At 41.7% G+C, this 14,981-nt stretch overlaps 1 protein-coding gene across 1 annotated transcript in view; it reads left to right on the top strand.

Moving 5' to 3' along the window:
* Positions 1–14,981, top strand: part of ADAMTSL1 (ADAMTS-like 1) — a 433,939-nt gene that overhangs the window by 276,619 nt on the left and 142,339 nt on the right. Inside the window, exon 16 of the mRNA XM_011992650.1 lies at positions 12,552–12,762. Within this exon, the coding sequence (XP_011848040.1) occupies positions 12,552–12,762 (211 nt within the window). The remainder of the gene's footprint in view (positions 1–12,551; positions 12,763–14,981) is intronic.

Genomic DNA, 14,981 nt, shown 5'->3' on the forward strand with positions numbered 1-14,981 from the left:
GTGTCTTGGAGTTGCTCTTCTTGAGGAGTATCTTTGTGGTGTTCTCTGTATTTCCTGAATTTGAATGTTGGCCTGCCTTACTAGGTTGGGGAAGTTCTCCTGGATGATATCCTGCAGAGAGTTTTCCAACTGGGTTCCATATTTCCTGTCATTTTCAGGCACACCAATCAGACGTAGATTTGGTCTTTTCGCATAATCCCATATATCTTGGAGGCTTTGTTCATTTCTTTTTACACTTTTTTCTCTACACTTCTCTTCTCACTTCATTTCATTCATTAGATCTTCAATCACTGATACTCTTTCTTCCAGTCAATCGAGTTGGTTACTGAAGCTTGTGCATTTGTCACGTAGTTCTCGTGTCATGGTTTTCATCTCTATCAGTTCTTTTATGGCCTTCTCTGCATTGATTATTCTAGTTATCCATTCATCCATTCTTTTTTCAAGGTTTTTAGTTTCTCTGCGCTGGGTACATATTTCCTCCTTTAGCTCTGAGAAGTTTGATTGACTGAAGGCTTCTTCTCTCAGCTCGTCAAAGTCATTCTCCATCCAGCTTTATTCCATTGCTGACGATGAGCTGCATTCCTTTGGAGGGGGAGATGCACTCTGATTTTTGAATTTCCAGCTTTTCTGTACTGCTTTTTCCCCATGTTTGTGGTTTTATCTGCCTCTGGTCTTTGATGATGGTGACGTACTGATGGGGTTTTAGTGTGGGTGTCCTTTCTGTTTGTTAGTTTTCCTTCTAACAGTCAGGACCCTCAGCTGCAAGTCTGTTGGAGTTAGCTTGAGGTCCACTCCAGACCCTGTTTGCCTGGGTGTCAGCAGCGGAGGCTGCAGAAGATAGAATATTGCTGAACAGCGAGTGTTGCTGTCTGATTCTTGCTCTGGAAGCTTCGTCTCAGAGGTGTACCCCACCATGTGAGGTGTGAGGTGTTGGTCTGCACCTAGTGGAGGATGTCTTCCAGTTAGGCTACTCAGGGGTCAGGGACCTACTTGAGCGGGCAGTCTGTCCATTCTCAGATCTCAACCTCCATGCTAGGAGAACCTCTGCTCTCTTCAAAGCTGTCAGACAGGGACTTTTACATCTGCAGAGGTTTCTGCTGCTTTTTGTTTAGCTATACCCTGTTCCCAGAGGAGGAGTCTACAGAGGCAGGCTGGCCTGCTTGAGCTGCGGTGGGCTCCACCCAATTCTAGCTTCCCGGTGGCTTTGTTTACCTACTTAAGCCTCAGCAATGGTGGGCGCTGCTCCCGCAGCCTCGCTGCTGCCTTGCAGTTAGATCTCAGACTGCTATGCTAGCAATGAGGGAGTATCTTTGGGCGTGGGATCCTCTGGCCCAGGTGTGGGATATAATCTCCTGGTGTGCCATTTGCTAAGACCCTTGGTAAAGCACAGTATTAGGGTGGTAGTTACCCAATTTTTCAGGTGTTGTGTGTCTCAGTTTCCCTTGGCCAGGAAAAGGAATTCCCTTCCCCCTTGTGCTTCCCAGGTGAAGCGATGCCTCCCCCTGCTTCAGCTCTCACTGGTCGGGCTGCACTGGCTGACCAGCACCGACTGTTGGACATGCCCAGTGAGATGAACCAGATGAACCCAGCACCTCAGTTGAAAATGCAGAAATCACCCGTCTTCTGTGTCGCTCACGCTGGGAGCTGGAGGCTGGAGCTGTTCCTATTCGGCCATCTTGGGTGCCTCCCAAGTGACCTCAGTTTAACTTAACTATCTCCATAAATACCCAATTTCTAAATAAGATCACATTCTGAGGTACTAGGAATTAACACTAATATATCTTTTGCGGGAACACCATCCAACCCATAATAGGGAGAAATCCTTAGGTTTGTAGGGTTTTAGTAAGGAATGCCACCTACAAATCAGTAAATAGATAGAGACATTTATGGTCTGATTGGATGAATGTCAAATATTTCCTTACTCCCAAAGCACTTGATCCTAAATCTTAAATGCCTTGTGGTCTACTTGGGACAGTCACTAGGGGGGAAAACATTTAAATAAATAGCACTGTGTCAGACTAAATGTTGTAGCAGTTTACTTAGAATAGCTGTGTAGTAAGCATTGCAGAATGTAAATGGAAGTAAATCCAATAGAATCGCGAGGAGGGTACAGTTGATGTGAGCTGGGACGGTGAGGGAAATCTTGCTGGAAGAGGAAGGGCTTGAATCAGTCCTTAATCTTGAGGTAGGAACATGAAGTCAGGAAGAGCTGGAAGCAGATTCACAGATGTGAAAGAGAAACATGGTGTATTGAGACGCCAACAAGTGGCTGAGCCTGGCAGAAACCCACTCTGTATAAAGGAGGTAATTCTAGAAAAGAAAAGGGGTTCATTTAGTGAAAGACTTTTAGTGTAAAGATGCTAATCAGTTAATATAAAATAGAGACAAACTGGAATAAAACCCAAAAGATGGTATTAGAGAAGAAACACAACAACAGATGACACCATTCATGATGCAAGTAATTTCTTCTATGATCTTGACCACCATAAGGAGAACAACCCTGGAACTATTTTTAACAAGAAATTTATACCTAGAAATCTAGACAAACCACCTAAAATATCAAACTCCTCTGAGTAAAAGTAACTTTGCAGATCATCTACCCTACTAATTTGTTTCTCAAGAGGCTCATATCTGAATTATAACAGTCAGCAGGAATTCTAGCTCATTTTAATGTGCTATCACCTGGAAGACAAGGTGATCAGAAAATGGGAACCAGAGTTTAGAAGTTTTAATTAAATCAAGCTGTGTGTAGGTGAACAGGCACATAAGTATTTTCAGACAGTGGGATGTCATAGAAAAGTGTGTTAGAGTGAGGGAAGGCTGAAGACACTTTATATAATTGGACCTAGTTTTAGTGTTATTCTGCTGTTTGGCATGTTCTGTAAAGGAAGTAGGTTTAGATGCAAATGGCATGCTAGTAATGAAATGGTAAATGTGTATCTTGCGCAAGTGCCATTTTTTTAAGAGCTATTTATTAATTTACCAAATAGCAAAGATGGTTTGACAGGAGTCATATGTAATGTTGGTAACGTTGATTTTATTTTTTTTTTTTTGAGTTATTTTAGAGATGATTTCGAAGGTGCGGCAAATTGGCAAGGCCAAACTGTTTTTGAGCAGAAATGAGTGCTTTGCCACTTCAGGTGTTTGGTAATCTTGGCTATCACTACTTTTATGGAGCCAAAACCTCACAGTGTGCAGGCAGACTTCCAAGAGAAGTGTGGCTGTATCTGCTGTTTCCTGAGCCATGCAAGTTACTGTTTGATAGACAGCCCCGATTCTCATGGTGTGATTTATCATACATCTTTCTGTTTAATTTTTGGCCTTCAAACATATTTTTGCTCTTTAATGTCTAACATCTCCTTTGATCTTTTACTGTATCTTTTCTAGGCCTCTTTTAACGGTTTTCTAGAATACAGTGGTTGTAAGTGGGGAGTAGCAAATCCATCTGCGATTGCTGGGTGTAACTGCTTTTCTGACTTCGTCTATTTCCTTCTCTCTGTAACCCTTGGTGATTCACTCCTCCAGTCCTTAGAGACTTAGCAGGGTAGAGGAGTAACCCAAGTGCCCATCCCAACTTTGGGAAAATCACTTGTTTCTCTGAACCTTGGCTTGCTTGTCCATAAAATGGAGATGATACTGCCTGCTTGCTTACTTCAGAGTTAGGAGGATGAAGTGAGATAACATAAACAGTCTTTGGGAAGTGTAATTGATCAGGTCAATGCAAGTAGTTATGAGCACCACACTGCACATTTTCTGAACTCTTGCAGTCCTCATGGTTTAGCCAAATAGTTTAGCAGTTCACTCATAACTGTTACCTAACATTGTTTGTTATGTCTCCTGGGCATTTGTCTGCTTTCTCCATCTTTGCTGAAAGCATCTTAAAGGCAGTAAGCATGGTTTCCACATCTGGATCTGTCACAGTGCTTAGTAATGAATGCTTAAATGAGAAACTAAGTTGGACATGTCACAAATGCCCTTCTCCTCAGTCTCCAAAACCGATGGCTACTTTCTCTGACTGACTTTAGGAAACTGCCTCACTCTACTTACTTGTTTCCTATCCTCACAATAATCATTTCTGCATTGAACAAATATTTATTGAGCATGCAGTAATAACAGTTCATATTGGCTAATACTTACAGAGCCCTTCATCTGTGCCAGGCCCTGGGCTTCGCCCTTTACATGGAGATTCTCACTGGAACCTCATAACAACCCTGGAAAGTAGGTATTGCCATTATTCCCATTTTAAATGAGTGAATTGTTAAGCAACTTTCCCGAGATTATTCAACGGCAGGGTGGCAGAGCACAGTTCTTTCACAGACAATCCAATCTTAGAGCCCAAGGTCCTGTATTATGCCTCAATATATCTGGGGGATTTCTTCAGTCTTCTGTCTTTCATATAGTTGACATTTTTGAAGAGTACAGGCCAGTTACTTTGTAAAACGTCTCTCCATGTGTGTTTGCTTGATGTTTTCTTATGATTTTTGAATTTTTGACAGAAATAACAGGAAAGTGTGCTATGTTCTGCTTAGTACATCATATCAGGAGACAGATAATGATAATGTTTCTCATTATTGGTGATGTTTACTCTTATCACTTGGTTAGGATGATGGTCAGTCAGGTGTTTCTGCTGTAAAATTAATAAATATATAGCACTTAATAAGTAAAAAGAAGTATTTTATGGGAGACAATATGAGTTAAGTAAATATCCTGTTCATCATTAACCTTTGACCCACTAGATATAATATTGATTGATGATTACTGCCTGAGTCAATTATTATTATGATGATTGCCAAATGGTAACTATAAATTCTGTCATTCCTTCTAGATTATTAATAGGCATTCTACTATAAGGTAGTTTTTTCTTCTCTCCGGTTTATTTATTTATGAATTTCCACTTTGCTCAAAGGGTTAAAATATATTACTATCAAATTGTCCCAGACAGGACCAGCAAAAGCCCTTTCAAGCTGGCCCCTATGCCCTTTTGACATATACCCCATCGTTCTTTGAGCACTTCTCGATTTTCTGGTACAAGATACTATTTCAGGCTTATTTTTTTCTTCTCCCAATTCCTGCCCAGAAGTCAGCTCTTTCTACAGAAACTGATTCCTTTTAGTGGAGAATGGTATTTACAACCCAAGATCTAGACACTTGTTTGCTTGATACTACTGGGATATCATTGCTTCTGGGCCTTTCAGAGAGAGCTAGGAGATACTGTACACATATATGTATAGTTGTATATATGCATTTATATCTGTTGATATATCTGTGTCTATCCATCTATTAAAAACCACGAGTTCATACTGTTTGCAACAGCAATTCAATTCTACTAGATTTATCTTAGTCTTTCCACTTCGCATATTTGTAACTCTCTCCTCTGACAGTAAGAAATCTGGCTCCCATTATTTTTTATGTATTTATGTATTTGGTCAGTCCTCCCTGAATATTTGACTCCCAGCCATCCTGGCCCAGTGCTGACCCCCGTCCCAGGCCAGAGGACCACTCCCCACCAAACCTCATACTAAAGTTCAGTCCCTACAAAGTAGAAGAGGAAAGGAGAGGGAGAAGGAAAGGCCAGTTTGAAAGTTCAGCTCCAGACATGCAGTGCTCCAGTGCCCCCAGGGAGCAAAGCTGAGCCCTGGACATACTAGCTCCTCACCTCCACTGAAAGCTCAGCTTGACTCCAGTGGAGGTTTTTAATCGGACAAAGTAAGGTGACCAGATTCGCATTTTTGAGTGACATTTTGGCGGCTGTGGCCTAGGGAGGAATTGGAAACCGAGAGATGTAGAGATAAATTGGGAGCCACTAGTGACAGTCCAAGAAACTGAAAGTGAGATGCATCCTAGACCCTGTATGTGCCCCTCCTTAGGCTTTCTAGAGTTGGCACACTCAGTGATGTCTGATTTATTATTGTCGGATTGCTGTCCACCTCCCGACCTCAGAGGCATTCTAAGGGAAACAAATATCTTTGGAAGACAAGAAAATCACAGGACAGAAGTGTTGGACAGCAATGTCAAGCTAGAGGGTTACGCACAAGTTTAAAGAATGCTTCTGACAAATAACTTCAGTTTACAATAACTTCAGTTTCCTCCAAACCAAAACTTCATTTTAAATTTCTGAATAAAGAGAAACTTTGCTGCAAAGGTCGAGGTAAAAGAAGGTTCTTAGGGCATAATAGCTCAGGGTGGGGAGGGTCTGCCATTAGAAATTATGAACATTTATACCAGCAACAAACAATGAGTTTCTGGAGGCAATAGTCATTACCCTCTCTGAAAGAGTAGAGGAGCAAAACCTTGGCAACTCACATAATGAGCCCTTGTCCAAAAGAGGCAAAAAAAAAAAAAAAAAAAAAAAAATCTTTCTTTTGTATAGCTAATACAAACACAAGCTGCCAAGAAGGGTCAACCATCATGGGTCATTGATTGCCCATATTAACCCTGATGGCCGCCTTTACAAAAAACTAACACTTGGGGAAGACCACACTCTGCCTTTGCCCATTTGGCTGCCAAGTACACTGCTGCTTTACAGAAATAACAACTGCGAGTGGACTCACGGCCCTGGGTGGTATCAGTGTGTGTGTTTCTATTATTTAGAAATAGATCTGTCATTTTGTCATCTGTGATTCTCTGCAACTATAAGCACCAGGAAGCCCAGCATTTGCCACTCAGGTCTATTAATACTTTGTTCTACTGGCCTTAAGAGATAGTATAATATAATAATTAGGCATGCAGGAGCCAGGCCGCCTGAGTTTGAATGCTGCTTCTCTTGTTTACTAGCTGGGTGACTTTGGACAGGTTACCTAACCTCTCAGAGTCTCTATTAGTTCATCCTGTAAAATGGGGAAACTTACAGTACTTTTTTCTCTAGTAGAGAAGTCAATATATGTTCCCACATCTTGGGTAAGCTAAGTCCTGGGCTCTGCTGAGACCTCAGTGAATGAGGCTCGGGTCATGCAGAACTGAGGCTCATAAATCCACAGAGCTGGTCCCGTGATAAGGAGCAGCTCCATTCTCAGTGCCTTTGTGTCCACGTCATGGTGGACTTGGGCGTGACACAGGTGCCATGGCATTGAGGGAGACCCAGAAGCAGGCATTTGGGGCCATGATTTGAATTCTGCAGGCCTCAGCTCCTGCTTGTGAAAATGGAGAGGATAATAGTACCTATCTCATGAAGCCGTGGAGAGGAATAAAGGGGGTAATGCACTTAAAGCAACTAGCACAGAATCTGGCTCATTTAAGTGTGATATGAATGTTAGTATCACTATTGTTATTGGCAACCATGTGTAATGTCAGCTGGATTGTGGTCACATCACAGTTTATAGCTCATGCATGGCTAAGGGTGCTCTGCCCAGCCCAAGTTCAGGGACTGGCCAGATCCAGACAGAGTGACAGGACCACAGTCTAGTAGGCTGGACTTTGGGCAGAACTCCAGCAGTGTCTGGGAAACAAAGTGGAAATTAGGAAGCCAAGCTGAAAGCTTAAAATCCAGTTAAAACGACAGGCCGATCCAGGCACACTTGAGGCTGGGCGAAGGGCAGGAAGACTAATTCCAGCCATTAAGGTGGAGGGAGACCCTCTGTTTCCTGCCTGCCCCTGGTCAGAAGTCAATTGCTCGGGTGCTGGGCGGGGTCAAGCCAGGAGGACTTCAACTGCGATCTGTCAACTCACGGAGCCTTTCCTGCAAGCAGGTTTTGACAAAAGGGACACAAACAGGGAGAAGAAGGACTCAGAGGAAAGAAAGCAGTATAGTCAAAGAATGCTGGGGAAAGCAGCCTTTGAAATATTTTGGCCAAGAGCCCAACCATGAAGCTAAACACCTGAAGCCTAGGAGCTGAGAGAAACCATAGCAATCATGTTTACCACCCTCCTTATCTAGGGACACAATCCTTTAGCCAAAACCACTGGGGCAGATGTGTTTCAGATTCCAATTTTTTTTGTACTTTAGAAAGATGTTAGGATTACTAAGACATAAATTGAATAACACCCCTAGCAATTTCTGGGGGAAAGCACCATAATCCAACAGGCTAATCTTGCTGCGGTAAAATGTATAAATATTTACACAAAGTGGGATGCAGCCTGTCAAAAGCATGCCAATTCAGATCCAGTTTGTCACGAAAAGAGTTTACACCACACTGAAGGAAAATGTGTGGTGTTCAGAGCTCCTGGGACCTTGAAGTTGGGCGTAAACAGTTGTATATAGGACACAGCTAAGATGTCCACCAGCCATGTGACTAATCCAGAGGTACACACACAGTTCACTGCAAATTCAACTCAGTTTTTCACTGCATACTAACATCTACCAGGTTGCAGGCACCATGCTCAACACTGAGGTTCTGGTCGTGTATTCATATTCAGAGCTGCTGTATCAAAGTACCACAAACCAGGTGGCTTAAAACAATAGAAATTTATTGTCTCACAGTCATAGAAGCTAAAATCAAGTTCAAAGTCAAGGTGTCAGCAGGACTGTACTCCCTCTGAAACCTATAAGGAGAGTCCTTCTTTGCCTCCTCTAGTTTCTGGTGGCTCCTGGCACTCTTCGGCATTCCTTGACTTGTAGATGCATCGCTCCAGTCTCTGCCTCTGTGGTCACATGGCATTTTGCCTATGTGTCTCCCTCTTTTCTTATAAGAACACAGTCACATTAGATCAAGGGCTCACCCTACTCTAGTATGACCTCATCTTAAGCGACTACATCTACAGTGACTCTATTTCCATGTAAGGTCACGTTCTGAGGTACTAAGGGTTAGGACTCCAACGTATCTTTTTTTGGAGACACAGGTCAACAGATAACAAGTGGCAAACCAAAATAGGCATAGCCCCTTGCTTTCATCAAGCTAGCAGTCGAGTGGGGAAGTCACATTACAAGTATGTTGGGAATTTTCAAAGGGGGAAGTATTAATGGGACCATACAGTAAGAGAAGTTTACCCAGTTGAGAGTTTCCTCTCTGAAGAAGTAGCATTTTAAATGGAAATGAAAAGATGAGTAAAAGCCAAGCAAATAGGGAAAAAAGGCACTAATGCCCTCACTCTCTGATGCCTAGACCAGAGCCCCGGTCCTCCTTGCACTAGGCTTCTGCAGAAGCCAGGCCTCTCAAAGAAGGACTCTGAGTGTCTCCCAGGCCACCACTCATAGCCAACCTTGCCCCTAAGCCGGCTCTGCCTGGCCTGCAGTTCCTCTCTCAGAAACAGCCAAAGGCACAGAACACAAGGAGTAGGGCATCAGCACCCAGCAAAACCCAGGCCCACAGTTGCAGCCTCTCTGCAGGAGAGAGTAGAGGAGAGTCTCTGCTTTCTCTTTTTTGGCCTAAGTTGATTCCAGTATTTTTTACCCAGAATCAGCAAAGTCCTTAATATACAGATAGCTTCTGCTGACTTCTGTCCTTGAGAATGCAGTGCACTTTTATCAGGGCAGGCAGATACATCTGTTCTGTGAGTTTCTCTGAGCAGTGCTCAGGTGGCCTCATGGCTACCAAATGCCTCTGCTTCAAGGTCCCAGGGGCTAAATTTCTGCCAGAAATGGTGGTAGAGTTTGGGGAAGTGAGGACATAAAGCCTCTACTTTGATGAGCTTTAACCTTGGGAAAGAATTAGCTGTGTAGGCAGCTATTTTATGAGACATACAAAGAGGGGTCACCAGCATTGGCCATGGATGTTAGATTTTGTTTTACACCCACAACATTTTAGTATTTCCCTTGAGTGGAAAGAAAACCTTTTTTGAAGCATAATACACGCAAGGAAAGTACACACAAATCCTATGTGTACACTTGGTGATTTTTCATAAAATGGACCCAGATCCAGCACTAGATCTAGCAAACACCCCGGAAGCCCATCCCACTCTGCTCCTCTTCCAGTTTTTACCCACCACGGTAACCAGGGTCCTGGCTTCTAACACAGTGGATTAGTTTTGGCTTTTGAGCTTATATAAATCACACAGTATCAATTTTTGTGTTTGTGGTTTTGTTCATTCAATTTTATGTTTGTGAGATTCATTTATGTTGTTGCTTATTGTTGCAGTTTATTCTCATTGCTTTATATAATCTTGTGTGAATATATCATAATTTTTTATTCATTCATGTGTTGATGAACATTTGGGTTTTTCCAGGTTTGAGCTATTATGAGCAGTGCTGCCAAGGATATTCTTGCATATGTCTTTTGATGAACATATGCAAATTGGGGAAAGGTATATACTTGTATTGGTTGTCTATTGCTGCATAAAAATGTCCCTCCAAACCTAGTAGCTAACAATGACAATAAACATTGATCACCTCTCATAGTTCATTTGAGTGAGGAATTTGGAGGCATCTTGGACATGCAGTTCTGGCTTGAGGTCTTTCCTGAGGTTGCAGTTATCTAAAGGCAAGCTTGGGGCTGGAGGGTCTGCATTCAAGGTAGCTCACTCACATGGCTGGCAAGTCAATGCTGATTATTGGTGGGGAGGCTGCAGTTTTACACATGAACTTTCCTTAATACTCTCTGGGTATTCTTATGACATCGTGGCTGGCTTCCCCACCACCATGAGTGGGCAAAGAGAGAGCATCAAATTGGAAACATTATCCTTTTTGTGACCTAGTCTTGGAGGTCACATAGCATCACTTCTGCATCATTTTATTCATTAGAAGTGAGCCACTAAGTCCAGCCCATACTCAAGACTCCACCTTTGGAAGGAAGGCATGGCAAAGAATGTATGGATGTATCTTAAAACCAGTAACACCACAACGTTGTAAAGCTTATAATTAACTTAAGCTAAGGGTTTAAAAATAAGCTGATCGAAATTTACACAAGGATCTAAAAGAAAGAAATTCAACCAGCTTCTCCTCTTCTATTCCTTTAAAACTTTGCAAATGTTCATAGGAGAGTTTTCAAGGTATTTTTTGGAGACAGCATGGTACAATAGAAAGTGCAGAGGCTTTAGAGCCAGAAACAACCAAGAATGAATCCTGGATTCACTACTTATTAATTATGGATACTTGAACAAGTCAGCCTCTTGGATTTCCAGGTTCTCTCAACTATAAAATGAGGATAATCAATAGAGCTTACCTCATATTGTTCTGGAGGCAATTAAATGAGATAATGTGTTAAGGTGCCCTTTATGATGGTAGGTCTCACTGATTTGCTCATTTAGCCAATAACATTAACTATCTAAAAGGTGTTCTGATGGACCCTGTGAGTGATACAAAACTGACTCAGAGGCAGGCCCTACATCAGGAGGTGTATACGCTCGTAGTGCCCTTGACACGTAGAATAATCATAATACAACTGAGAAAATGGTCAGTGTCTGGAGCAAGTATGGATACGGTGTTTTAAATATGGATTATATTTGGACATATAGAAATGAAAGACGTTTTGAAGGGCAAGGAAAGGGCAAAAGATATTCCAAATTAGAAATACAACTTGCATAAAGACACAACTAGAAAACCATGGGGCATAAATGGAGAATAACAAACAGATTATTACAGATATGGCTAACCTTAGTGTAGATGAAAGGAGGTAGTGGACACAGGTTGGAAAGTTAGTTACATGTCAGAGCAGTAGGAAGAGATTGAGCGCATACACTTAGTCTTACAGTCTGATGAAAAACATTAAGACCAAAAAATTTTCAACCAACTTTCAGGACAAAAGCTAGGTGGGACTAGCTACCAAAGGATCTACTTACCATGCTTTTTCTTGGCCAATTCCTGTTTGTAAAATCTTTGTGCCTCAGATTGTAAACAGAACTTTCTAAAACTGATCTTTAGAGGATGCTTCTGACTTAGAGCCTGAGCGACTGAGCTTTATTATTCCCAGTCTGGAGGCTGCATCAGCAGGGAAATGCAGTGGGATTGTTTTCATAGGCCCTTAGCTCACTATAAACGTACTTCTCCAGATTTGACCCTTTGGAAATGGCCAGTTCATGCACTCAACTCATCTGCTTATTTGACTGCTACATCCAGATCATGAGCCACTCTCTTCACTTTACTTCCCCTCAAGAAGACTGATCGATTGAGCAGCCTTCACTTCTGTTACATTATCCAGTCCCAGGCAGTGATGATATTTAAACATAAGACAGAGACGTTTCTATGCAGCGATGGAACTTTGAAGGAAGCTGGAGCCAATGACCTTTCACTTTGAAGCCAAAGAATTACAAGCAAAAAATTTTCAATCTTGCTAAGAATTGGGGCTGGAGAAATTAGCAGAAAGTCGTCTTTAAGCCTCACAATTCAGTATGTGGTGCCCAAAGCCTTTATGTACTCAATCTGTGTCTCATCAAGCATTCCCCTCTTAGTTTGACGAAGTTTATATGTCCCATCAGAATAAACATGGTTGTAACCATTATTGGTGATTTTGTGGGTAAAAATTGGATATTCTATTTTATCTCCCTCTTTGCTTTAATGTAAATGAATTCTAGAGCATTAAGGGAGAGGATAGATTCTAGGCTTAGGATAGAACTGCCAGCCAATCTTGGGCTGGCACTTCCCACTTTCCCAGTTAGGGGTTTTTACTCCATTTGAATTCATGGGAAACGTTCTCTGTGCAGGTACTAAGGGTGTGTTCTCTTCCTCTCTGGTTTCTTCTCAGGTGGGAAATTGGCAAGTGGAGTCCATGTAGTCTCACATGTGGGGTCGGCCTACAGACCAGAGACGTCTTCTGCACCCACCTGCTTTCCAGAGAGATGAATGAAACAGTCATCCTGGCCGATGAGCTGTGTCGCCAGCCCAAGCCCAGCACGGTGCAAGCTTGTAACCGCTTCAATTGCCCCCCAGCCTGGTACCCTGCACAGTGGCAGCCGGTGAGTTCTGAGTTACTCAATATTGGAGCTTTTGTTTGCAACAGTGACTAAAGGGATGCTCTCTCAGAGTGGTTTTGTCCAGGGATGTTAAAGGGATGTTCAAGGTCTGCTCATTTCTCCCTTCTTAGTACTCCCCTAAGCTGATTTAAATCCAGATCTTTTAGTTACAAATATCATGCTTTTTCTACTGTATCACATCCCAGTGACCTCCAAAAGCAATGCAGATGACCCATCTGTTAACCTGAGCATATTTATGACAAAGTTGTCACCAAGCTAAGGAAAATTTTTTAAAATAAAAACAATGTGGTGGGTTTTCCATAAAGCTAAATTTGTTTTTAATTTATACCCTTTCCAGTTTTTTTGCTGTTTAAAATTCTAAGAAATAAGGGTAGTAGGCAATGATTTTTTTAACATCATTACTTAGCAATATAAGAAGTTAGAAATGCTGAGCCAATTCCAAGTATTTTATTTTCCTGGTCCTATGAATTCCAAAAGTCTGGGAACCATTGTTTCAAAACAGGGGTTGACAAACTGCAGCACTCAAGCTAAATCTAGCCTGTAGTCTTTTTTGTGTGTGTAAATAAAGTTTTATTGGAACACGCCCATTATTTTACGTACTGTCTATGGCTGTTTTTGCTTTACAAGGCAGAATTGCATGGTTGTGATAGAGAACATATGGCTCATAAAATCTAAAATACATGCTATCCTTTTACAAACAAAATTTCTGATCCTGTACCGGGCCTATATAATAATAGCACAACTATTTTATCATAATTTCCTTTCTAAAAATAATATGCATTTATGAAATGTTCATCTTTTTGCATGCCTTTTAAAAACACAGGATTTTCAGTTGATTGCATAAAATCTTATTTTGCAATTTGCTCCCTATTAGGACATAAGACACTGCTTTAAAGGGACAACAAAGGTCACAAAAAGTAAGCATGAAAGGTGGAGGCGGCATACATCTGTGTTTCACTGAGACAGTTTTTTCACTCCCAAAAGTGTCCCAATTTGGGTGATAAATGATATGGTCATCAATGGAGAAGGAGAGAGAATGACAGCTCACATACCCTCGCCTTGTGCAGAAGGGGCTCCCTTTTCCAGGTAGCTACATGTCCTCCTCTGTGCTTTCTCCTAATCTTTGGCAGAGCCCCTTCCTTCTCCTTGCTCTCTGCCCATCTTGGAGCTGTGGTTTAGCAAAACACTCAAAGAATCAAATACTGATGAATAAGCAAAACACTAAAGTATGAAGCCTCTGGCAGCAGACATTAAATATATATTTTCTTTTAGAGCTTAAATGTATATGGCTAAGTTCATTAATTCCACGATACTAGGGATGGTTTATGGAAGAGGATGTCATATATTTTGAACACCAATGTACCAGCACTTAAGAAATATATATCATCGCACACCAAACTGAAGTAAATCCTCACAATTCAGTTAAAAGGAGGTTTTATTAGCCTTATTTTAGGTTTGAGGTAACTGAGGCAAACACAGCTAGCGAATTTGGGGTTGGCCATCACCTCAGTCTTATGTGACTCTTTCCACTATACCAAACCCACTGTGTATGACTCAAAGGCCCTTCAGGGATTAAACATGAGCACTTTTGTTTTACCGATGAAGTAACTGTGGCCTAGATGTAGGCTTGCTTAAGATCATAAAGCCTGGACCAGAACCCAGGTCACCTGATTGCTAGTGCATTTATACTAAGTTACCTCTAATTGGAATGAATCTATGACCTTAAACGGCACCATTAACCCATGCCAATCCTAATAAAAGGTGAGGAACCATCTCAAATCAACCTCCACTGTTGAAATTGCTAAGTCCCCGTATTATTAGTAGCTTGTTGCTATTAGGTACATAAGTTATGGATAAAATGTTTACTGAATGATGAAATGAATGAACAGATGAAGACTAGTCCTTACAGGCCCTGAAAATGCTGGCTGTACATCTTACTGGTAAGTTTTTTATGGTTACAGGTCTTAATATTGTTCTAGCCTTGAAATGCAGTGAAGCACCGATGTCTTTTTGATAGCCGCACATGCTGCTGAATAATGACATTGACTTATAATGCTTTTTCAGTTTCTAGGGCACAGCCACATATATGACCTTTTTCTGGTCAATTGCCACCACCACCACCCATACGCCCAGTATCCCTGTTTGAAACAGTGGACTTCCAGAGAATCACTTATTCTTCAATTTTCATCTACTTTGAGCCC

The sequence above is a fragment of the Mandrillus leucophaeus genome, unplaced genomic scaffold (genome assembly GCF_000951045.1).
Source record: "Mandrillus leucophaeus isolate KB7577 unplaced genomic scaffold, Mleu.le_1.0 Scaffold415, whole genome shotgun sequence".
Classification (NCBI taxonomy): Eukaryota; Metazoa; Chordata; class Mammalia; order Primates; family Cercopithecidae; genus Mandrillus; species Mandrillus leucophaeus.